Source organism: Rutidosis leptorrhynchoides, chromosome 2, assembly GCF_046630445.1.
Source record: "Rutidosis leptorrhynchoides isolate AG116_Rl617_1_P2 chromosome 2, CSIRO_AGI_Rlap_v1, whole genome shotgun sequence".
NCBI classification, from domain to species: Eukaryota; Viridiplantae; Streptophyta; class Magnoliopsida; order Asterales; family Asteraceae; genus Rutidosis; species Rutidosis leptorrhynchoides.
In genome coordinates, this window is record NC_092334.1 from 317515896 (window position 1) to 317543273 (window position 27378).

General features: G+C 35.0%; 2 protein-coding genes across 2 annotated transcripts in view; both read right to left on the reverse strand.

Annotated features, from left to right (window-relative positions):
- Positions 1-7477: 7477 nt before the first annotated feature.
- LOC139888774 (phosphoglycerate mutase-like protein 4) lies at positions 7478-10445 on the reverse strand. Its single transcript, XM_071871761.1, has 7 exons — positions 10426-10445; positions 10000-10096; positions 9487-9537; positions 9262-9372; positions 8534-8665; positions 7861-7936; positions 7478-7704 (listed from the first exon to the last, which is right to left on the reverse strand). The coding sequence occupies exons 1-7, from the start codon at positions 10443-10445 to the stop codon at positions 7478-7480; spliced, it is 714 nt and encodes a 237-aa protein (XP_071727862.1).
- A 352-nt stretch (positions 10446-10797) lies between these two features.
- The window catches only part of LOC139888776 (phosphoglycerate mutase-like protein 4), a 43835-nt gene continuing 27254 nt past the window's right edge, over positions 10798-27378 (reverse strand). Inside the window, exons 6-8 of the mRNA XM_071871763.1 lie at positions 11741-11836; positions 11131-11206; positions 10798-10991 (exon numbers count right to left, since the gene is read on the reverse strand). Of these exons, the coding sequence (XP_071727864.1) occupies positions 10798-10991; positions 11131-11206; positions 11741-11836 (366 nt within the window). The remainder of the gene's footprint in view (positions 10992-11130; positions 11207-11740; positions 11837-27378) is intronic.

The window sequence follows — 27378 nt, forward strand, 5'->3', positions numbered from 1 at the left end:
TTGTTGGGCCGAAGTAGGCGAAACACAAATCACCGGACCCGAACTCATTCATGAAACAACCGAGAAGATCGTTCAAATCCGAGATAGGCTTAGGACGGCCCGTAGTCGTCAAAAGAGCTATACCGATAAACGATGCAACGACCTTGAATTTCAATTCGGTGATTGCGTAATGTTAAAAGTCGCACCTTAGAAAGGTGTAATCCATTTCGGGAAACGCGGGAAGCTAAATCTGCGGTATATTAGTCCTTTCGAAATCTTGGAGCGTGTTGGAACCGTTGCTTATCGTTTACATCTTCCGCCTCAATTGAGCTCCATTCATCCTACCTTCCATGTATCCAACTTGAAAAAGTGCCTTGCCGAACCCGATATCGTCATCCCTCTCGAGGAGCTTACCATTGATGACAAACTTCATTTCGTGGAGGAACCAGTTGAAATTGTGGACACCTCCGTCAAAACGTTAAAACAAAGCCGAATTCCAATTGTTAAGGTCCGTTGGAACGCCAAAAGGGGACCCGAGTTTACTTGGGAAAGACAAGATCAAATGCAAAGGAAGTATCCTCATCTACTCGTGAATTCGGAAACGCAAGATCCCGAGGAAGAAACATCGACTACTATGCCTACTTAAATTTCGGGACGAAATTTCTTTTAAGGAGTAGGTAATGTAACATCCCGCCTTTTTCCGTTTACTTTCCGTTTATTTATTTTAAAGTCCGTTATATATTTATAACATCTCCCGTTGATACGCGTTTTAAATTATCTCGTTTAGGTAATTCACACACCCGCAACGGAACTCGAGGGACTAGTTTCGCCAATTGATCAAAGGTGTGACTAGATGGACTAGTCAACACCCACCACCTCCTTTCATTATTCATTTCATTTCCATTTTCTTTAATACTTTCAACATATTCTCTCAAACACCAATTCAAAGATTCATCATCCATTTTCAATCTAACAATCAATCATCAAAACAAATTACATATTTGGAATCCTTGCATCTTCCTCTTCGAATCCATACCGATTACTTCTCATTTGGGTAATTTTCTAAAATCACTAGATTTTGTGTTCTTGTTGATTTTTTCTTGTAAAAGTGTTAATTAGTGTCTATGGCTCAACTCTAACATGAATATGTGATTTATATGTTCGATCTCGTTATTTTAAGCAACTGGCATGAACTTGAATTTTGGTGTGTTTGATTTGGTGATTTGGTTGCTTGAATGTTGTTAAATGTTATAAGTGCATGTTTTAATTGTGTTACTAGTATCACTAGCTCCAATTTGATGTGTAGGTTGACTTGGAAAGACTCCATAAACTTAATTGCAAAAGTTGTGACTTTGAGTTAGGGTTTGATAGAAGTAAATTGGATTTTTGATGCACCAAATGCTATGCAATGTTGTTTGTAAATGATTAGTTGCATTGTATGCGTAATTATCTACGAAACGGTGTATCACATGTGTGCATTTAATTCCCGAATCATAATTGTGCATTTATGAAATTGAAGCATTAATGATGAGCATTAATTGATCATTTAATTTGGAAACTCGATATTTTCAAATGATGTTTTTGATTGATGAAACGTGTTTAGTTGTGTTCCTTGTCAAATTACCTTTCCAACGATATAAGATACGTGTCGTAAGAGTTTACGGTTTGTGTTTTGTGTTTAAATGAAATTTGGTTTGGGACTTGGAAAAATTGAAACAGACCAGGCATCAGATCACGTTGATTGCCGCGGTGTGGCACTCTTTGGTCGCGGTGCGGCATTTGCCGTGTTTGGCTTCTGACCTACTTTGTCAAATTTCGAAAAATGTTTGCTATGCTACGCACCTCCGATTCACATGTAACTTGTTCCAACATGCTTATATATGAATAAAAACCTCAGAAAAATAGTTCGGGACCCGACCCGAACGTGTTGACTTTTTCGTTGACTTTGACCCGACCAAAGTTGACTTTTAATCAAACTTAACCAAATACTTATGCAATCATTCTAACATGCTTTTATACTTGTACCTTGCATGAAACATGACAATTTGATTCGCATGCTATTATAATCGAGTCGTAACGAGCCATAGGACTAATTGCACATTTTGACCGACCGTGTTTACCTATATTGATACAAACCTATTTGTTTAGGTCAAGACTAGCATTCGTTCTTGCACACGTTTACTTGTTGAAGTACTTTTACATACGTGCACTCAAGGTGAGATCATAGTCCCACTTTTACTCTTTTGAACTTACATTTGGGATGAGAAAACATAAACGTTTCTTTTTACTAAGTGAACACAAGTACAGGAAAACAAACATTCTACATACGAGTTTAGAACAAAATCCTCAATTCGATTATCATTAGTTACACTTGCCAGGTGTAAGCGAGAACTTATGTTGTATGGATCCATATGGGTTTGACAAACCCTCATTCGGACGGTTCGCTACCGTTACTTCGGATGAAATATATTTTCGAGAAACAGTGTATGTTCTAACACTATTGTAATGGGGTTCTATGGATGGAAAATTAAGCCTTGATAATTGGGTGCTCGTGATAACAATTTTTGGAATGGATAACTATTTTTTCAATGATATAAATCTTGTGGTTCATTTGTACTTACTTACTGAAACCTATGATTTCACCAACGTTTTGGTTGACAGATTTCTATGTTTTTCTCAGGTCCTTGAACGTTTTGTGATACATGCTTCCGCTCATTACTTTTGATACTTGCTAGGATGTTGAGTATACATGCATACGTGGAGCGTCTTTTGATTTTATCTAAAATTGTGTCGCATAGGTTTCAATTGTACTTATAACTTAGTAACGTAACTTTTGGTTGAACAATTCTTGTAAACTTTGAAACACTCTTACTTTTGAAATGAATGCGACATATCTTTGGTCAAACGTTATTTTAAAGACTTATAACCACGTGACGGGACCTAAGTAGACGGCGCCGTCAATGACGATTTTGTCGGGTCGCTACATAATATATACCTATTTTCCTAGCTCATATTTCGGCTTAATAATACCAAGGTAATATAAAGTGGTAGCACAGATGATATCATCATCGTTCTTGCACCATGCCATTTACAGTAAAAAAAATAAATAAATAAGAAGGGTTTGGTTATGGTGTTTGAATTGGGCTGTGGTGGTGGTCTATAATCTAATCGTAGCAGAACAAAATCAAGTGGGTGTTTGCTTTATAATTTACAACAGAAACGATAGCATAAAGTGGTGAATTGTGGTGATGGTTTAAGTGGGTTCACGATCATAACAAAAACGGAAGTTAGAAACACAAGGTGGTGGTTCAAAATGTCTCCTGTTTGAAGGTGATCGAGTTTAGTTGAGCATGTAAGGTGTATATATATATATGCATACATATAAGTTTATATATATATTTTACAATATCATATATTATATATCATTATCACATATAATGTTAATAAGGAAAAATAGTACTAGTTCAGAGACAATGAAATGAAACTGATTCGTACACTTATTAGATATTTATTTCTGACAAATTTTGTAATATAGCTTAGAAGCAATCGACCAGAAGAATCAATCAAGAAGAAAAAGAATAGAAAGTAGAAAGTGATGGCTAACAGATTCGTACCACATTTGATATCAATATCTCACAATTTTGTATCTGTTTGATTTGTAGTGTTTAATTGAGATCGATGCAGAATCTTGAACAGGAGAAGGAAATAAGAAAGAAGAAATAGATAGAGACTTGCAACGGATTCGTACGCTTTAACTGTTATTGACAGCTAACAATTTTGATCTTGATTGTTTTGCAGCGAGGAAGGTGGTCGACAGAGAATCAATCAGCAAGAGAAGAAACCAAAAAAAATAATGGAAAGAAGATAGTGAAGTTGACTTGTAACAGAAAGTAGCCAGGCATCTCAAACAAGAAGAAGAAGATAAAAATATATTTTAGATAGTGATGGCAACGGATTCTGTATCGATATCTAAAAATCTTTAGAAAAAAACAAAAATTATAAAAGTTGGAAGTAATCTGCTTATTTAATGGGAATCTATCTGTATGATTTTTATGTTTATAATTAATATTAATAAATATAAATATATATTAATAATAATTACTCTTTTAATATTATTAATAAAAATAATAATATAAATAACAAGAATGAGGATGTTTATTAATAATAATGCTATTAATGATATTAATAATAATAATAATAACATTAATGATAATAATAAGTTGTATAAAAATAACATTACTTAATAATTTTAATAATCTCATTCATAATAATATTAATATTGATATTAATACAAATTATGCGTATCAAATTTCATGTACATATATTCTATTTTAAATTAATAATATTAATAATACTGGTATTAATATTAATAATGAAAGTAATAATAATAACATTAATACAACACTTATATTTTAATTTGTGATTATTTACATATATATATTATAAACTTCTTTATATAATATTTAGAAATTATATTACAAAATTCATTTAATAATTATGTATATATGTTGCACATAGCAACCTATAATCATTAATATATAAATATTCGTTATCAACTTCGTTAAGAGAAATAAAATCAGTATTTCTGAATAACGTATTCAAAGTTTTTAGAATATGTAATTATATATTATTACGTAACAAGTTTCTATTGTATATCCTAAACCCTTTTTCATCTTTTAATTCAAATAATTAAATTGCATAATATTTTATTAATGTATTTCAAGTTATCATGTTAATATATATTTCTACCCATATATTCATATACATATATCTATTTATAATTAATTGTTCGTGAATCGTCGGGAACAGTCAATGGTCAAATGGATATATGAAACAGTTCAAAATTTTTTAGACTTAACCTAACAGACTTTTCTTATCGCGTTAAAAATATTAAATCGTATCGAGATTTTGGTTTAAAATTAGTCGAAAATTTCTGGGTCATTACAGATTACACTAGCAGTAAGCATAAAAACATCAATAAACATCATCTTGAGTGATACAAGTAATTAGTTCAAAGCTAGATGAAGAAAAACAAAGATTACAACTAATGAGTGCAAAATGAGTAAAGTAAAGTGGAGATAACAACCCAAAATGGAGAAGAAACACTAAAATGGAGAATGGATGATGTGAATCTATCACTGATCTTCATGGAATTGGATTTGGGAGCATGAAATTGGACTTCATCTTGATGAAATCATGATTGGAACCCTTTTAGGGCTCCAAAACGGCCCTAAGGAAGCAGCTCTCTCACTCAAAAACCCCAAATTTGCTTTTATAGGTCGGCTGAATTTTCTGGATGAATCAGCTCTAGAAGCGCCGTAATAGGGGTAGGAGCGCCGTTTTTGGGTGCGCCGCAATAGACTAGGAGCGCCGATTTTGAGGCTGAGAGCGCCGCTTTTGGTCACTGACTTTTTAATACACGTTTTAGCACATAGGAGCGCCGCTTTTGATAAATTACAAATTACAAATGCAACATAATAGTAATATATTTAATAAATCAAACAATGCAACATACACCGCTAACAAATTAAACAACTCCATACGACACATTCAATTTAAAGATATGCATATATATGTTGCAAGAGTTTAAAACAGCGCGTCAACTTCAATCAGCTACTTAGTTTTAAGTGTAAGTGATCTTGTTGAAAGCAATTTTAAGATCATGATGATCCACCGGTTGTAGCAAAATCTTATCATCCGCATTCACTGCATGTCACCTATTTCCTCGGGTCCACATCAGCCTTGATAGATGACGAGAATAACAGCTCATGTAATCGTCATTTCTCAACTCGTCTATCATATTGGTCCTCGATGATGGTTCAAGTTTTATTGACTTGTAAGTTCTGAGTGCATACAGTCAAGTACTGCATACTTAACTTAAACTTAAAAACTTATAGTTACACTGTTGGTAAGTACCTGAATACGATGAAATGTTTTGAATATCTGAAAGAATTAATATAGGTGTCTATAATTATACAAAAACATTCATAAGTCACCATGACTATCATAACCAAGTGAAAAAGAAATGACATCTAGCTAAATCCATATTTATAGAATTCTCCACTAACTGCTAACGCACATGAGATGTTTCATTGTTTGCCACTTTAACAAGCTTTGACAACACAATGTATATTGCGTGCGTGTGTGTAATATACACTGCATTGTCAAAGCTTGTAGCAGTGGCAAACAATCAAACAGGCCCTACGTATTAAAGTTGTTGGAGAAAAATTTTAATAAATATGAAATTAAGTAGATATCATCTCTCTTTCACTTGGTTATAAGAGTCATATGCTGCACTTGATGGCTGTTGTTATATGAAAAAAAGACACCTATGTTATTCCATTAGCGTATTTAAAACATTCCACCATTTTCAAGTACATATTTACTATCGTATCCACTAACAGTGTAACTATAATTTTATAAGTCTAAGTTTAAATACACAGTAGATTAACTCTATGCACTCTACACTTATAATGCAATAAAACTGGAAGCAACATCGAGGACAAATATGCTCGACAAGTTGAGAAATGATGGGTACTAGAACTTATATTTTCATCATCTAACGAGGCTGATGGAGAACCGAGAAAAATGGTGACTGCAGATGACAACATCATGCAACAAATGATGTATCATCAAGAAATTAAAAATATCGTCAGCAATATCAATTACCCTGAATAATAATGTAGATGATCAGTTATCCTGAAAAATCCAAGATTCAGTGATGAGATGTTTTAAGCTCGTGAAACATTATTTTTTGTGCTTTTTTGACTTCAACGACATTTTTGCAACCAACAATGAGTGATGCGCTGTGCTCAATGCATTATGCGCAATGGGTGATATAATAGTGTAACCAACAACGATTCTCGATCACCAAACATCACGCACCAAGTTACATGCATCATGTGTGGTGCGTGATGCGTGGTCAGAGGGCATTATTACAATTATTGAAATTCGAGGGCATATTGTCAAATAATTTCGGGAATGAGGGCATTTTGACCAATTTTTCTTATTAGTAGGTCCAGCCTATTATATTGATGGACTATGATCTATTAGGATTTTAAAGTTTCACGAATATATATTATCAAAACACGATCTTTAACAAGACGTTAGAGGCGAAAAAGCAACATTACATTGAATTTTTTTTTTTTTTTTTTTTTGACAGTTGTTAGGATCACCCATGGGGGACTTAACCACCCACGCGTTCATCTCCTACACAGTTATACTCGCCCCTCAACTGCGTGCCCAGGAGGAAACCCGCACCAATCCCATACGGGGCATGGACGGTAAAATTAAACATAGAGTCAATTCAACTTAGTTCCTTTAATATTTCAGAGACAATTGGAAACATACTGAACAATGGTTGGATTTTGGACAAATTATTCATCTCACCTTCCCCATACACCACGCACGTGGTATTGGGTTTTGTTTTCTTATTGTTGTTGTTGTATTATCATTAATAACTCAAAGAAATTTAAGCGACCTTATAATATGAAATAAACTAATCACAAGTTGTCTCACCACCAAAACCAGAATCTAAGTACCCTGCACCATTAAGATGGCTGACATCACCCCATGACTTGATGGCCCATTCATCTGAATCCGATAAGTGAAGTACATTGACCGAAACGTTCACTATCTTTTCTGCTCGATCACTTTTTTCATTAGAAACCCGCCAGTGAAAGGCTCTGATCACACCGCTATGAGTCACCACCACCACCCGCTCCCCTGTGAAAAGTTATGGTTAATCTTTTTAGATGGTTTTATTATTAGAATAAACAAGAAATGATGAATAATGATTTATCTAATTGAACAGAATCGCCAAAAAAAAGATGGGCGTGATAGGTGGCCAATGAGTTTATCTGGATTTAGTTATGATTGTACCTCTGTGTTTAGTGGCAATTGTCTGCAATGAATCTGTGCAACGTTTATAAAGTTGATTCAGACTTTCGCCACCACCCTACACGAACAATAAACTTATGAGAACTCTTTTCGTCAGACAAATGAATCGATGGCAGAGTATCATGCATAATCAACTTTTAATAAACAGTTGCTGCTTTAGAAACAAGAAACTTGCTATTGCGGCCTTGACAATTATGGTTTTATGGCATCTATCAATAGAGAAAGCAACTTCGACCCATTTGATGAAAACAGGGGTCGATTTGGGTTGTATTTTCTCAAACAGATCAAATTAATTAACTTAAGTGAAAAAGAATATCAAATGGGTTAAAGTATCAAATGGGTTGAAAGTTGCCCAAAGCCTTTTTTCAGACATACAACCTCCTTAAATCGATTTTATCCAAAGATTTTGAGTAGTATTCGAATAACATTGTTTTTATACTCATAAAAACGTCTTAACAATATAAAAAAAATTATACAACGGACAAAAATGTTTTTGTTGGAAGCAGGTTGAAAGTTGCCCAAAAATATTTGAGTAATATTCTAATAACGTGTTTACATTCAACCCGTGCATATTAAAATTCAACTAGTGCATTTGAAGAGAAGAATTATAATCAGTATAAGCTTAAAGACAATAGGAAGAATCCATGGTACTTACTGGAATTTCAACATCCCTTCCGTGAGATCGTAGAGCTTCATATGCTTTCCTGTTGATTGCGTGTGCTTCGCTATATAAAACACCTTGAAGAACACCGAAATGTCTTTCTCGTAAGTTTGGATCTTGAATTACCTAACATATATACGAATATGAGAAAGCAAATTTGATGCTTGAAGACCACATAGTTTCCATTTAGTTAATTATTAATGTTGTATCTTTTGCTGGATTTTATTTAATTTTTCACTGAGCTCAAAACAATGCTAGAATTTTTCGAAACTATTGTATACGTTCTATCGTATCTACATTACTTATGCAAAGAAGCCATGAATGTTAGAATTATCCCTAATTTGTAATTTATGTGGCCTTTTACCTATGTTTTCCTACATGACAATAACTAAGCTAATTGACAGTTATTTGATAGAAATAACTTTCATAACTATATAAATATAACTATATAATAACCTAACTCTATGTTTCCAATCAAGTATTTTCTCAGATTATCAAGAACGCCATAATTCAAAAGAATAATTCATTCATCGGATTATTGGCATCAACACTGAAATCGATTAACCCTACGATTATGACTTCATCATCAAACTCTAATTATAAATCGATTCTTCTATCAAGTAAGTTTTTGTTTGATGTTCTTGATATTAATTGTGATTGTGAGATTGATCCTATAATTTATGATTAATTAATACAACAATGAATGTTTACCAAAATCATACCTGAAGACCCCCACAGCTGTTTGCTATAGTCTCTGCAGTTTCAAGAGCTCGTTTTAGGTCAGAAGAATACATGGCAGATATTTTGAACTCTTTCGCTAATCTTTCAGCCACCTTCAAGGAGATCAATCATACATTTGAGGGTTATTAAGGTTTGATATTACTTTAAAAAAAATAAGGTACAACAACCTTAGCATAACTTTGAAGGATAAAAGATGTGTAACTTACTGCAACTGCTTGCTGCTTTCCAACATCATTTAGGTCAATATCTAAATGTCCCTAGTCAGCAAAAAGTGTAAATCTTAGAAGAAAAGTGAAAGCTCAAAAGGGAACAATCGACTGACTAACACAAGAAAGAAACTTTTCAACATAATAAAAATTATGGAACTACGATGCAATTCGAACAAAATCATTTCTAATAAGACAATTCTAACAAACACTGATTGGATGTCAAATTGCAATTAAGTAGCAAGCTAGTTTACATGCATGTAAAGACACTTTGACACTTAGGATATATAGTTGAAGATAAACCTATAATAACTTTGCAGGTACAACTTATTACACTACACATGATCATGGTTCAGACAACTTGAAATAATCTTTAGGGTTGTTGTAACAAATGTTGTTGTCATCCATGATCTTCAACAAGTAACTTATACATGTTCGAATAATCTTTAAGTTAACTAATTAGTAATCTATAGTCAATTAATAACACTTATATTAGCGTAATGAGATAAAAACCTGGATTCTTTTAGCGGCATTCCACACGGTTTGACCATGACGAACAACTATAATCTCAGTTATATTCTTGTCAACAGTACTCAGTTCCTCATCACTACTGCAATTATATAAATATAAATAAGGAATATGGATTGTATTATATTATAGCAGTTCAAATCATTCAAAACTCAATGAATCATACGATAAAATTAAGAAAATAAACTTCACCTTAATTATACCTTTATTGATAGGACATAAACAAAACTACATAATCAAATTTATTCATGAACTGAATCGACATATTTGACTACATTAACGCCCTATAAATTATAGACAACGTAGCAGTAAATTTTGACACAATAATGTATACACATGGGTAGTCATCGATCAAATAAAATAAAATTATATATTAACACGAAATACTTGGTTATTTGAAAGTATACTAACTTGGATTGAGTATTGGCCATGGAAGAAGGGGATGATGAACTTGAAGTTGTGAGATGGAGAAGCTGCTGTGTTGTATTAAGAGTGGTAAGGAAATGCAGGGTGATTCATAAATACTGATTCCCCGGTTAACTTAAATAGGTTTGTTTAAATAGTTAACAAAGACTGTTTTTGTTGTATTTATCAATTTAAACGGTTAAAAAAAGACTCATAGTGGAAACTACGGATGGCCTTTTTGACTTTTGTTTTATTTGTCTACTACACTAGTTCTTTTGTTGGCTTCTTTTCGTTTAAATTTGTTGTTTGTTAGGTTTTGGTTTTTGTTGTTTTAGAATTTGGTTTGTCGTTGTAGGGTTTTCTTTGTTGCTTAATAATTTAGAGAAATTTTGCACCATTCAGATGGCTGACATCACCCCATGACTTGATGACCCATTCATCCGAATCCGATAAGTGAAGTACATTGACCGAAACGTTCACTATCTTTTCTGCTCGATCACTTTTTCCATTAGAAACCCGCCAGTGAAGGGCTCTGATCACACCGCTATGAGTCACCACCACCACCCGCTCCCCTATGAAAAGTTATGGTTAATCTTTTTCAATGGTTCAACCATTAGAACAATGATTTATCTATTTAAAGAAATTGATAAAAAAAAATTATGCGGGATAAGTGACCAATGATCTCATGTTGTATCAATTAATGATTGGTACCTCGGTGTTTAGTGGCAATTGTCTGCACTGATGTTGTGCAACGTTTATAGAGTTGATTCAGACTTTCACCACCACCCTACACAAACAATAAACGTATGAAATCTCACTTTTTGTCTGACAAATTAATCAATGTCAAAGTTGTATGCATAATCAAATTTTAATAAACAGTAGCTGTTTTAGAAACAAGAAACTTGCTGATGTGGTCTGGATGATTATGGATTTTTGGCATCTACCAGTAGAGAAAGCAACTTCGACCCGTTTGATGGAAACAGGGGTTAATTTGGGTTGTGTTTTCTCAAATGGGTCAAATTAACTAATCTATGTGAGCCAAGAAAAATATGAGTATCATATTCGTCAAAGGATCAGATGGGTTGAAAGTTGCCCAAAGTCTATTTTTGAAGCATACAACCTCCTAAATCTTTTTATCGATAGATTTTTGAGTATTATTCGAATAACATTGTTTTTACTCATAATAAACTTATTAAACATTTATAAACATTCATATAACTGACAAAAACGTGTCTGCCGATAACAGGTTAAAGTTGCCTAAAGATATTTTGAATAATATTCTAATACCATGTCGAGCATCTTAAATTTCAAATCGTAGAGCTTCATATGCTTTCCTTTTGATTGCGGGTGCTTCACTATATAAAACACCTTGAAGTTCACCAAAGTGTCTTTCTCGTAAATTTGGATCTTGAATTACCTAACATATATAGGAACATGAGAAAGCAAATTTGATGATTGAAGATCACATAGTTTCCATTTAGTTTATTATTAATGTTGTATCTTTTGCTAGATTTAATTCAATTTTTCACCGAGTTCAAAACAATCCTAGAATTTTTCTAAACTATTATATACTCTCTACTGGTATTAACATTGATTGTTGGAAAAATCAGTTTTCAAGTGTAATTTTCCAAAAATTTAGACCTAAATACATACGTGTATTTAATGTATATATGAGTAATATTTTATATCATTACGTAGCCCATGACAAAGGCTTCACAACGGTATATCATGTGTCCAAAATTATGTTGCGGTGAATGAGATATCGTGCTTCAAAGTAAGGTGGTTAGTGCTGAAAATTAAGAGGAAACGGGGCTGTTTTGGGTCAACTTTGCACCCGACCCGTTGGACTGTTTTTTGACCCGTAACCCATCAATTTATGTGGGTTAGGTTAACCCACCAGCTGGCTTTATTCCAGAATTTTCTCTATATCATTTCCATACTTATGAGGTCTTATTTTTAGTAAGCAAATCATGGACGTATAAATAGACATCATATTCCTCAGCTTGTAGACACAACCAAGAAAAACACATCAAACACACACATTTATTCTCTGAAATTTTCAGACAAGTCTCGACTCCGACTGTACACAGCTTTGCCCTTGTACCCTGAGACGTGTAGACGGCGAATCTGTTTAAGGGAACTGTGTTAAAAACGGGCCTCGACTCATTATCCGTTAGATGAAAATCCTATTGCTTATTCTCATGTATGAATACATTCATATTTATACATATTTTATTCATTATATAAATGATATGTTATTCTGGTACCTCATACATCCTACACTGATGTCATTTTTCAAATACACGATATATGCAAAGAAGCCATAAATGTTAGAATTATCCCTAATTTATGTGGTCTTTTATCATTTGACCCTTTGTCTGAATGACAATAAGTAACCTAACTCTAATTGATATTATTTGATGAAAATAACTATGATAACAATGAGGAATATTCAAATGAATCTAACTTTTAAGTTGAGATCCAAGAGATCAATCAGAGTGCGACATAATCACATGTGATTGATAAAAAAAATATTTCAAAATTTTTCATTTTGAAAAAAAAAATTCAAATTTTTTTTTTCAATCACTTATGATTGGATTTGACATGCAGTAAATCAGATGTGATTCTGCATGCCAATCATATGTGATTGTAAAACTCAATTACATGTGATTCGGCATGTCAAATCCAATCACATGTGATTGAAAAAAACAAATTGGGAATTTTTTTTTTTTTAAATTTTGAATTTTTCTTTTTCAATAGGGAAGTGATATGTACACAACTCAAAATTGTTATGTACACAACCTTCATGCTTTATAGTGTTGTACTGTATAACACTGTAAAACATCATGGTTGTGTACATAACAATTTTAGGTTGTGTACATATCATCACCATTTTCAATAACATGTGATTGTTGCGCACAAGTCGCACTCTGATTGGTTTCTTAGATTTTAAAGAAATTGTTGAATTCACATTATTATAATGATAACTATATAAATATAACTATAACTATATATAAATATAAATCAAAGGGCGTGGTTTATTTCCTGTAAGTTGTCAATCACATATTTTTTCTGATTATCAAGAATAGCATAATTCAAGAGAAGAATTTATCCATCGGATTATTGGCATCAGTGCTGAAATTGGTTAATCCTACAAATATGACTTTACATCAAACTCTAATTATAAATCGATTCTTCTATCAAGTAAGTTTTTCTTTGATGTTCTTGATATTAATTGTGATTATGAAATTGATCCTATATTTTATTTTATGATTAATTAATTCAAAAATGAATGAATGTTTACCGAAATCATACCTGAAGACTGTTGGGAAATTACGGTCTCACTAATTCCCACCACCCAGCCCAACAATAATAGTAAATAAATAAGAACAATGCACAACACAAGATTTAACGTGAAAACTCCAAAACAGGAGAAAAACCACTGGCCCCCAAAGAGAGAAATACACTATATCACAAATTGTTACAATGATATAGACGACTCTCTTAAGCCAACTACACTCTCCAAAATATTTAACTAATACAACTCTCAAACAAGGGTAAGAAGGAAAGAAATAATCAAATACTTAAAATGTATTGATTAGTGCAATTTGGAAGTGCGGCTTAACACTCCTTTTATAACCAAGTCACCCCCCTCCCACTTCTTCCTCCCACCTATGTGGGATAACATCCATTCACAAATACAAAGCAACCATATCAATTTCTTCTAACCAAAACTATAACCAACAAATCTCCACCTTTTGGATAGAAGAAGATAACCATGCTTCCACTTTGCAAAAGAAACCGACGTAGATGCTTTCTCGACGACAACTTCAAGATCCTCATCTTCATGCCGCTGACATTACCTCTAACCCAAGAAATAAAATTTGCATCTTCATCGAACATTGTCAAGACCCGACAATCATTGTCATAACAGACAATCATAACTCTAAACAGAATTATCATACTCCACCATAAATAGTATCACACTTAGAATATCACATTCCAAGAATTACAATCGGCACATGTTGTATAACCAGCTGAAAAGTTATGGTGCAACTTCCTGTTTGGCTTTCCCTGGAAGTTTCATCAGCTACAACATCAGTTTCCACCACACAACCTGCACCAATGCCAAACCAGTGCCCATGTGCAATTGTGGAACCGCTAACGAACATCCCTTTCCATGGTGGGGCGGACACACCATGAGGATGACGTGACTTCAGAAGAATTCGTCACTCTCCGTAACGACGGAGACAATGTTAGCATCTTTGGAGCCATTTGCCATATTAGCTCCACCTGGACAATTAACCCTTACATGCACAGTCTTTCCGCACTTTCAGCATGTCAGATTCTTTCTAGAGTTTCTCTTCTGTCTATCCGAACACAACAGTACCGTAGCTTCTGATGACGAGACTCCGTTACCTTCCAATCTTTTCTCCTCGGATAGGAGCTTGCTAGTAACATCTTCAAACTTCAATGTTTCTTTCCTGTACAATAGAATAGGTTTCATGTGCTCATAGGATAATGATAAAGATAATATCAACCTCAAAGCTTTGTCTTCATCATCCGTTTTAACTCCAATAGCCTCCAGTTCCGAAACAAAACCGTTAAGAATACTTAGATGATCTAAAATCTTTGAACCCCCATCCATACGCAGAGTATGAAATTGTTCGTTAAAACTGTAACAACCCGACATCGTTTTACCAAAATCACGACCCCAAAAAAAAATTTGTCTGACAGTGTATCTGGACGGCGTCCAGATCCCTGGACGGCGTCCTGTAATGAAGCCTTGGACGGCGTCCTGTAATGAAGCCTTGGACGGCGTCCAAATGAACTAAAGTGAGCTGTCCAGTTTTCTTTGATACGAATGAAAAAAACCGCTTCTCGACACTTTTCAACGAAACCAGTTTCACAATATGTCATATTAAGTAAAACTAAGATATTTCCACCATAAAAACAAGTTTTACAACACCGGGCCTACAATGACCCGTTTTACAAATAAAGTAGCGATTTCGACCCATTTACATCTTTAGACGGATTAGGACTATACAACCCAACCCGATACCAAGAGCATAATCCCGGGGACTACCAAATCCCCAACACACGTCCAAATATCCAAAAGCTAATCCTCCAAGCTTAAGCAATGTCTATCGACCCTAGTCTAGCAACTATGTAACTCCGCATCAACGATACCTATAAAAAGGTAAACAACGAGAGGGTAAGCTAAAGTTTAGTGAGTAAAATAAATAAAATATATACATGCATATACAACTTACCTACTCGCATCCACGACAACACATAATTACATATAATCACATACCCTTTCGTATCAAAAGCTAGTATCATCAAATCGTACAACTAGCAACCTCATAAGCAATCAATGGCTAGTATCGTCAAATCGTACAACTAGCAACGTCATTAGCATAAATAATCATAATAATAATTAAATGCTACCATCAACAAATATAAACCATGGTTAACCAATTCTTCGCAAGGGAATGACTTCTCGAAACACATCATCGATGTTCATAACAACCGTTAGCTCCCAAAAATGGCTATGGTATGCTAAACCCCGAGGTGTTCCAAAAACGACTATGGCATCACCCCCAAGTGTTCCAAAAACGGCTATGGCATCACTTGCTCAACGTGTGAGTAAAACACGGCTATTACTCACAATCATGTGCACAAACACGGCTATGTGTACAATTAATACGGGCAACAACGTGGGAGTAAAACACGGCTATTACTCACCACCATATGCACAAACACGGCTATGTGCGTAATTATCAAAAGTGGACAAAACGGCTATGCCTCACAACTATGGTAGCAAAAACGGCTATGTGACACCATTACTATGGGTAACTATCAATGTGGACAATTACGGCTATGTCCCACAACTATGGTCACAAAACGGCTATGTGACACCATTACTACGGGTAACTATCAATGTGGACAATTACGGCTATGTCCCACAACTATGGTCACAAAACGGCTATGTGACACCATTAACACGGGCACATAAATCATATACATACATACATAGATATTCCACTCACCTCGAATTGCCTGCACAAGTCATAAATGTAAATCGCCTCCAAAAGCAACCGAGCAAACCTTTTACCAACACCATCACAACGTAGCTAAGGATGAGATGAACAACTTTTACTCTCGCGACTTGACCCATTTCACCCTTCTTCTTCCTCAAATGGAGCTCTCTCTCACTAAAAACACTTCCTCTCTCTAGGGCTTGAAGATGAGAGTGTTGGTGGGTGAAATGTGATCCACAAATGAGGTTGGATCAGTTTTAGAGGCTCCAAACCGACCCCCAAGTGATAAGACACAAATACCCCTTTAAAATTCATTAAAATTCCAACAATTGGCCTGTCAGGCCATTTGGACGGCGTCCAAAATGGCTGGACGGCGTCCAACCTTTCACTGGTGGACGGCGTCCCAAAATCTGGACGGAGTCCCACTGAACTGAGTCTGAAACTGAACTTGTTTTGGTCGTAACTTTCAAACCGTAGCTCCTTTTTTGATGAATCAAATATCGTTGGAAACGTAAAGAGATTTACTATCCAATGGTAAGGTTTTAGAACATCAAATCTGAAATGTCCCGTTCTTATTGATTAAAAACGTTCCATATTAATTGATTTCGTTGCGAGGTTTTGACCTCTATATGAGACGTTTTTCAAAGACTGCATTCATTTTTAAAACAAACCATAACCTTTATTTCATAAATAAAGGTTTAAAAAGCTTTACGTAGATTATCAAATAATGATAATGTAAAATATCCTGTTTACACACGACCATTACATAATGGTTTACAATACAAATATGTTACATCAAAATCAGTTTCTTGAATGCAGTTTTTACACAATATCATACAAACATGGACTCCAAATCTTGTCCTTATTTTAGTATGCAACAGCGGAAGCTCTTAATATTCACCTGAGAATAAACATGCTTTAAACGTCAACAAAAATGTTGGTGAGTTATAGGTTTAACCTATATATATCAAATCGTAACAATAGACCACAAGATTTCATATTTCAATACACATCCCATACATAGAGATAAAAATCATTCATATGGTGAACACCTGGTAACCGACAATAACAAGATGCATATATAAGAATATCCCCATCATTCCGGGACACCCTTCGGATATGATATAAATTTCGAAGTACTAAAGCATCCGGTACTTTGGATGGGGTTTGTTAGGCCCAATAGATCTATCTTTAGGATTCGCGTCAATTAGGGTGTCTGTTCCCTAATTCTTAGATTACCAGACTTAATAAAAAGGGGCATATTCGATTTTGATAATTCAACCATAGAATGTAGTTTCACGTACTTGTGTCTATTTTGTAAATCATTTATAAAACATGCATGTATTCTCATCCCAAAAATATTAGATTTTAAAAGTGGGACTATAACTCACTTTCACAGATTTTTACTTCGTCGGGAAGTAAGACTTGGCCACTGTTGATTCACGAACCTATAACAATATATACATATATATTAAAGTATGTTCAAAATATATTTACAACACTTTTAATATATTTTGATGTTTTAAGTTTATTAAGTCAGCTGTCCTCGTTAGTAACCTATAACTAGTTGTCCACAGTTAGATGTACAGAAATAAATCAATAAATATTATCTTGAATCAATCCACGACCCAGTGTATACGTATCTCAGTATTGATCACAACTCAAACTATATATATTTTGGAATCAACCTCAACCCTGTATAGCTAACTCCAACATTCACATATAGAGTGTCTATGGTTGTTCCGAAATATATATAGATGTGTCGACATGATAGGTCGAAACATTGTATACGTGTCTATGGTATCTCAAGATTACATAATATATAATATAAGTTGATTAAGTTATGGTTGGAATAGATTTGTTACCAATTTTCACGTAGCTAAAATGAGAAAAATTATCCAATCTTGTTTTACCCATAACTTCTTCATTTTAAATCCGTTTTGAGTGAATCAAATTGCTATGGTTTCATATTGAACTCTATTTTATGAATCTAAACAAAAACAGTATAGGTTTCTAGTCGGAAAAATAAGTTACAAGTCGTTTTTGTAAAGGTAGTCATTTCAGTCGAAAGAACGACGTCTAGATGACCATTTTAGAAAACATACTTCCACTTTGAGTTTAACCATAATTTTTGGATATAGTTTCATGTTCATAATAAAAATCATTTTCTCAGAATAACAACTTTTAAATCAAAGTTTATCATAGTTTTTAATTAACTAACCCAAAACAGCCCGCGGTGTTACTACGACGGCGTAAATCCGGTTTTACGGTGTTTTTCGTGTTTCCAGGTTTTAAATCATTAAGTTAGCATATCATATAGATATAGAACATGTGTTTAGTTGATTTTAAAAGTCAATTTAGAAGGATTAACTTTTGTTTGCGAACAAGTTTAGAATTAACTAAACTATGTTCTAGTGATTACAAGTTTAAACCTTCGAATAAGATAGCTTTATATGTATGAATCGAATGATGTTATGAACATCATTACTACCTTAAGTTCCTTGGATGAACCTACTGGAAAAGAGAAAAATGGATCTAGCTTCAATGGATCCTTGGATGGCTCAAAGTTCTTGAAGCAGAATCATGACACGAAAACAAGTTCAAGTAAGATCATCACTTGAAATAAGATTGTTATAGTTATAGAAATTGAACCAAAGTTTGAATATGATTATTACCTTGTATTAGAATGATAACCTACTGTAAGAAACAAAGATTTCTTGAGGTTGGATGATCACCTTACAAGATTGGAAGTGAGCTAGCAAACTTGAAAGTATTCTTGATTTTATGAAACTAGAACTTTTGGAATTTATGAAGAACACTTAGAACTTGAAGATAGAACTTGAGAGAGATCAATTAGATGAAGAAAATTGAAGAATGAAAGTGTTTGTAGGTGTTTTTGGTCGTTGGTGTATGGATTAGATATAAAGGATATGTAATTTTGTTTTCATGTAAATAAGTCATGAATGATTACTCATATTTTTGTAATTTTATGAGATATTTCATGCTAGTTGCCAAATGATGGTTCCCACATGTGTTAGGTGACTCACATGGGCTGCTAAGAGCTGATCATTGGAGTGTATATACCAATAGTACATACATCTAAAAGCTGTGTATTGTACGAGTACGAATACGGGTGCATACGAGTAGAATTGTTGATGAAACTGAACGAGGATGTAATTGTAAGCATTTTTGTTAAGTAGAAGTATTTTGATAAATGTCTTGAAGTCTTTCAAAAGTGTATGAATACATATTAAAACACTACATGTATATACATTTTAACTGAGTCGTTAAGTCATCGTTAGTCGTTACATGTAAATGTTGTTTTGAAACCTTTAGGTTAACGATCTTGTTAAATGTTGTTAACCCAATGTTTATAATATCAAAAGAGATTTTAAATTATTATATTATCATGATATTATGATGTACGAATATCTCTTAATATGATATATATACATTAAATGTCGTTACAACGATAATCGTTACATATATGTCTCGTTTCAAAATCATTAAGTTAGTAGTCTTGTTTTTACATATGTAGTTCATTGTTAATATAATTAATGATATGTTTACTTATCATAATATCATGTTAACTATATATATAACCATATATATGTCATCATATAGTTTTTACAAGTTTTAACGTTCGTGAATCACCGGTCAACTTGGGTGGTCAATTGTCTATATGAAACCTATTTCAATTAATCAAGTCTTAACAAGTTTGATTGCTTAACATGTTGGAAACATTTAATCATGTAAATATCAATCTCAATTAATATATATAAACATGGAAAATTTCGGGTCACTACAGTACCTACCCGTTAAATAAATTTCGTCCCGAAATTTTAAGCTGTTGAAGGTGTTGACGAATCTTCTGGAAATAGATGCGGGTATTTCTTCTTCATCTGATCTTCACGCTCCCAGGTGAACTCGGGTCCTCTACGAGCATTCCATCGAACCTTAACAATTGGTATCTTGTTTTGCTTAAGTCTTTTAACCTCACGATCCATTATTTCGACGGGTTCTTCGATGAATTGAAGTTTTTCGTTGATTTGGATTTCATCTAACGGAATAGTGAGATCTTCTTTAGCAAAACATTTCTTCAAATTCGAGACGTGGAAAGTGTTATGTACAGCCGCGAGTTGTTGAGGTAACTCAAGTCGGTAAGCTACTGGTCCGACACGATCAATAATCTTGAATGGTCCAATATACCTTGGATTTAATTTCCCTCGTTTACCAAATCGAACAACGCCTTTCCAAGGTGAAACTTTAAGCATGACCATCTCTCCAATTTCAAATTCTATATCTTTTCTTTTAATGTCAGCGTAGCTCTTTTGGCGACTTTGGGCGGTTTTCAACCGTTGTTGAATTTGGATGATCTTCTCGGTAGTTTCTTGTATAATCTCCGGACCCGTAATCTGTCTATCCCCCACTTCACTCCAACAAATCGGAGACCTGCACTTTCTACCATAAAGTGCTTCAAACGGCGCCATCTCAATGCTTGAATGGTAGCTGTTGTTGTAGGAAAATTCTACTAACGGTAGATGTCGATCCCAACTGTTTCTGAAATCAATAACACATGCTCGTAGCATGTCTTCAAGTGTTTGTATCGTCCTTTCGCTCTGCCCATCAGTTTGTGGATGATAGGCAGTACTCATGTCTAGACGAGTTCCTAATGCTTGCTGTAATGTCTGCCAGAATCTTGAAATAAATCTGCCATCCCTATCAGAGATAATAGAGATTGGTATTCCATGTCTGGAGACGACTTCCTTCAAATACAGTCGTGCTAACTTCTCCATCTTGTCATCTTCTCTTATTGGTAGGAAGTGTGCTGATTTGGTGAGACGATCAACTATTACCCAAATAGTATCAAAACCACTTGCAGTCCTTGGCAATTTAGTGATGAAATCCATGGTAATGTTTTCCCATTTCCATTCCGGGATTTCGGGTTGTTGAAGTAGACCTGATGGTTTCTGATGCTCAGCTTTGACCTTAGAACACGTCAAACATTCTCCTACGTATTTAGCAACATCGGCTTTCATACCCGGCCACCAAAAATGTTTCTTGAGATCCTTGTACATCTTCCCCGTTCCAGGATGTATTGAGTATCTGGTTTTATGAGCTTCTCTAAGTACCATTTCTCTCATATCTCCAACTTTTGGTACCCAAATCCTTTCAGCCCTATACCGGGTTCCGTCTTCCCGAATATTAAGATGCTTCTCTGATCCTTTGGGTATTTCATCCTTTAAATTTCCCTCTTTTAAAACTCCTTGTTGCGCCTGCTTTATTTGAGTAGTAAGGTTATTATGAATCATTATATTCATAGATTTTACTCGAATGGGTTCTCTGTCCTTCCTGCTCAAGGCATCGGCTACCACATTTGCCTTCCCCGGGTGGTAACGAATCTCAAAGTCGTAATCATTCAATAATTCAATCCACCTACGCTGCCTCATATTCAGTTGTTTCTGATTAAATATGTGTTGAAGACTTTTGTGGTCGGTATATATAATACTTTTGACCCCATATAAGTAGTGCCTCCAAGTCTTTAATGCAAAAACAACCGCGCCCAATTCCAAATCATGCGTCGTATAATTTTGTTCGTGATTCTTCAATTGTCTAGACGCATAAGCAATCACCTTCGTTCGTTGCATTAATACACAACCGAGACCTTGCTTTGATGCATCACAATAAATCACAAAATCATCATTCCCTTCAGGCAATGACAATATAGGTGCCGTAGTTAGCTTTTTCTTCAATAACTGAAATGCTTTCTCTTGTTCATCATTCCATTCAAATTTCTTCCCTTTATGCGTTAATGCAGTCAAGGGTTTTGCTATTCTGGAAAAGTCTTGGATGAACCTTCTGTAGTAACCAGCTAGTCCTAAAAACTGGCGTATGTGTTTCGGAGTTTTCGGGGTTTCCCACTTTTCAACAGTTTCTATCTTTGCCGGATCCACCTTAATACCTTCTTTGTTCACTATGTGACCGAGGAATTGAACTTCTTCCAACCAAAATGCACACTTTGAAAACTTAGCGTACAATTCTTCCTTCCTCAATACTTCTAACACCTTTCTCAAATGTTCACCGTGTTCTTGGTCATTCTTTGAGTAAATAAGTATGTCGTCAATGAAAACAATGACAAACTTGTCAAGGTATGGTCCACACACTCGGTTCATAAGGTCCATGAACACAGCTGGTGCATTAGTTAAACCAAACGGCATGACCATAAACTCGTAATGACCGTAACGTGTTCTGAAAGCAGTCTTTGGAATATCATCTTCTTTCACCCGCATTTGATGATACCCGGAACGTAAGTCAATCTTTGAATAAACAGACGAGCCTTGTAGTTGATCAAATAAGTCGTCGATTCTCGGTAGTGGGTAGCGGTTCTTGATGGTAAGTTTGTTCAACTCTCGGTAGTCGATACACAACCTGAATGTACCATCTTTCTTCTTGACAAACAAAACAGGAGCTCCCCACGGTGATGTGCTTGGTCGAATGAAACCACGCTCTAAAAGTTCTTGTAATTGGCTTTGCAGTTCTTTCATCTCGCTGGGTGCGAGTCTGTAAGGAGCACAAGCTATTGGTGCAGCTCCTGGTACAAGATCTATTTGAAATTCAACGGATCGATGTGGGGGTAATCCCTGTAATTCTTTCGGAAATACATCGGGAAATTCTTTTGCAATGGGAACATCATTGATGCTCTTTTCTTCAGTTTGTACTTTCTCGACGTGTGCTAAAACAGCATAGCAACCTTTTCTTATTAGTTTTTGTGCCTTCAAATTACTAATAAGATGTAGCTTCGTGTTGCCCTTTTCTCCGTACACCATTAAGGGTTTTCCTTTTTCTCGTATAATGCGAATTGCATTTTTGTAACAAACGATCTCCGCTTTCACTTCTTTCAACCAGTCCATACCGATTATCACATCAAAACTCCCTAACTCTACTGGTATCAAATCAATCTTAAATGTTTCGCTAACCAGTTTAATTTCTCGATTCCGACATATATTATCTGCTGAAATTAATTTACCATTTGCTAATTCGAGTAAAAATTTACTATCCAAAGGCGTCAATGGACAACTTAATTTAGCACAAAAATCTCTACTCATATAGCTTCTATCCGCACCCGAATCAAATAAAACGTAAGCAGATTTATTGTCAATAAGAAACGTACCCGTAACAAGCTCCGGGTCTTCCTGTGCCTCTGCCGCATTAATATTGAAAACTCTTCCACGGCCTTGTCCATTCGTGTTCTCCTGGTTCGGGCAATTTCTAATAATGTGGCCCGGTTTTCCACATTTATAACAAACTACATTGGCATAACTTGCTCCGACACTACTTGCTCCACCATTACTCGTTCCGACACCATTTGTTCCTTTCGTTCTATTAACCCCTGGTCCGTAGACCTCACACTTCACCGCGCTATGACCATTTCTTTTACACTTGTTGCAAAATTTGGTGCAGAACCCCGAGTGATTCTTTTCACACCTTTGGCATAGCTGCTTCTGATTGTTGTTGTTGTTGTTGCGGTTATTATTGTTGTTGGGATGATTGTTGTAGTTGCTGTTGTTGTTGTTGTTGTTGTTGTTGGGCCGTTTGTTGTAGTTGCGATTGATGTTGCGATTGTTGGGATAATTGTTGCGATTATTGTTGTAATTACTGTTGTTGTTGTATTGGTGATTCTTATCACCGTTTTCCTCCCACTTTCTTTTGACTTGCTTCACATTGGCCTCTTCAGCAGTCTGTTCTTTAATTCTTTCTTCAATCTGGTTCACTAGTTTGTGAGCCATTCTACATGCCTGTTGTATGGAGGCGGGCTCGTGTGAACTTATATCTTCTTGAATTCTTTCCGGTAATCCTTTCACAAATGCGTCGATCTTCTCTTCCTCATCTTCGAATGCTCCCGGACACAATAGGCACAATTCTGTGAATCGTCTTTCGTACGTGGTAATATCAAATCCTTGGGTTCGTAACCCTCTAAGTTCTGTCTTGAGCTTATTGACCTCGGTTCTGGGACGGTACTTCTCGTTCATCAAGTGCTTGAATGCTGACCACGGTAGTGCGTACGCATCGTCTTGTCCCACTTGCTCTAGATAGGTATTCCACCATGTTAACGCAGAACCTGTGAAGGTATGCGTAGCGTACTTTACTTTGTCCTCTTCAGTACACTTACTTATGGCAAACACCGATTCGACCTTCTCGGTCCACCGTTTCAATCCGATCGGTCCTTCGGTTCCATCAAATTCCAAAGGTTTGCAGGCAGTGAATTCTTTGTAGGTGCATCCTACACGATTTCCTGTACTGCTAGATCCAAGGTTATTGTTGGTATGTAGCGCAGCCTGTACTGCGGCTATGTTTGAAGCTAGAAAAGTACGGAATTCCTCTTCATTCATATTCACGGTGTGTCGAGTAGTCGGTGCCATTTCCTTCAAAATAGTTAAATGGAACAAGTTAATCATACAGAATATTAAGAGTAGTTAATAGTATTTCGTAGCATAATATGAACTCATTTATAAAAGCTTTTTCTTCATATTAGCGTTTTATAAGTTTAAATTCGGGTAGTACCTACCCGTTAAGTTCATACTTAGTAGCTAATATACAATTCAACTACTACAATTCTATATGAAAAACTGATTATAATAATATTTCGCGTTCAAACTTTTATACAATATTTTACAAACTTACAATACCGCTTATTTTACATAAAGCATGAAATATAGCACACAATAACTTTGATACAAGATAGTTGTGAAGATAATTCTAGCTAGTACACAAGTCGTTCAGCAAAGGCAATAAAGACACGTAATTCATACGTCCAGAAACAAGTCATGCATTCTGGTTTTACTAGGACTACTTCCCATCCTTGGTCTTGTGCAACATAACCGTTATGGCCATTGATAAGACAGCGTGTTGTAGCGTCGTCAAAGGGACGAGGGTTACGTAATGTCCAACAGTCCCGTAATAATCTAAAAACCTCATTTCTTACCCCAATTACCGACTCCGTCACTTGTGGAAACGTTTTGTTTAATAGTTGTAGCCCGATGTTCTTGTTCTCACTTTGGTGAGAAGCGAACATTACTAATCCGTAAGCATAACATGCTTCTTTATGTTGCATGTTAGCCGCTTTTTCTAAATCACGAAGTCCAATATTCGGATATATTGAGTCAAAATAATTTCTTAACCCGTTGCGTAAAATAGCATTTGGGTTCCCCGCAATATATGCGTCAAAGTAAACACATCGTAACTTATGGGTTTCCCAATGTGATATCCCCCATCTTTCAAACGAAAGTCTCTTATAAACCAAGACATTCTTGGAACGTTCTTCGAATGTCTTACAAACTGATCTCGCCTTAAATAGTTGTGCCGAGGAATTCTGGCCGACTCTAGACAAGATTTCATCAATCATGTCTCCGGGTAGGTCTCTTAAAATATTGGGTTGTCTATCCATTTTGTGTTTTTAAACTGTAAAATAGACAAGAGTTAGATTCATAAAAAAATACTTATTAATACAAGCAATTTTTACATATATCATAAAGCATACGAACACTATATTACATATATTACACCACACGAATACAACTATCTTATTCCGACTCGCTCGTTTCTTCTTCTTCGGTTTTGGTTCGTTTTGCCAAGTTTCTAGGGATATATGATGTTCCCCTAATACGAGCCGTCGTGATCCACATTGGTTTAGAAAAACCTGGTGGTTTAGAGGTTCCCGGGTCATTGTTACAACTTAAGGACTTCGGGGGTTGACGATACATATAAAGTTCATCGGGGTTGGAATTAGATTTCTCTATTTTTATGCCCTTTCCCTTATTATTTTCTTTTGCCTTTTTAAATTCAGTTGGGGTAATTTCTATAACATCATCGGAATTCTCGTCGGAATCCGATTCATCGGAGAATTGGTAATCCTCCCAATATTTTGCTTCCTCGGCGGAAACACCATTGACCATAATTAACCTTGGTCGGTTGGTTGAGGATTTTCTTTTACTTAACCGTTTTATTATTTCCCCCACCGGTTCTATTTCTTCATCCGGTTCCGATTCTTCTTCCGGTTCCGATTCTTCTTCCGGTTCCGACTCTTCTTCCGGTTCCTCTTCGGGAACTTGTGAATCAGTCCACGAATCATTCCAATTTACATTTGACTCTTCATTATTATTAGGTGAGTCAATGGAACTTGTTCTAGAGGTAGACATCTATCACATAATATCAAACGCGTTAAGAGATTAATATATCACATAATATTCACATGTTAAAAATATATAGTTTCCAACAAAATTTGTTAAGCAATCATTTTTCAAGTAAACACGGTCGAAGTCCAGACTCACTAATGCATCCTAACAAACTCGATAAGACACACTAATGTAAAATTCTGGTTCTCTAAGACCAACGCTCGGATACCAACTGAAATGTCCCGTTCTTATTGATTAAAAACGTTCCATATTAATTGATTTCGTTGCGAGGTTTTGACCTCTATATGAGACGTTTTTCAAAGACTGCATTCATTTTTAAAACAAACCATAACCTTTATTTCATAAATAAAGGTTTAAAAAGCTTTACGTAGATTATCAAATAATGATAATCTAAAATATCCTGTTTACACACGACCATTACATAATGGTTTACAATACAAATATGTTACATCAAAATCAGTTTCTTGAATGCAGTTTTTACACAATATCATACAAACATGGACTCCAAATCTTGTCCTTATTTTAGTATGCAACAGCGGAAGCTCTTAATATTCACCTGAGAATAAACATGCTTTAAACGTCAACAAAAATGTTGGTGAGTTATAGGTTTAACCTATATATATCAAATCGTAACAATAGACCACAAGATTTCATATTTCAATACACATCCCATACATAGAGATAAAAATCATTCATATGGTGAACACCTGGTAACCGACAAT

Coding starts and splice junctions, on each gene's coding strand:
- LOC139888774 (XM_071871761.1), bottom strand. CDS start 10,445: ATGGCCAATACTCAATCCAA. Junction 10,097..10,425: donor ATGGCCAATACTCAATCCAA/GTTAGTATACTT, acceptor ATATAATTGCAG/TAGTGATGAGGAACTGAGTA. Junction 7,705..7,860: donor AATTGCCACTAAACACAGAG/GTACAATCATAA, acceptor AACTTTTCACAG/GGGAGCGGGTGGTGGTGGTG.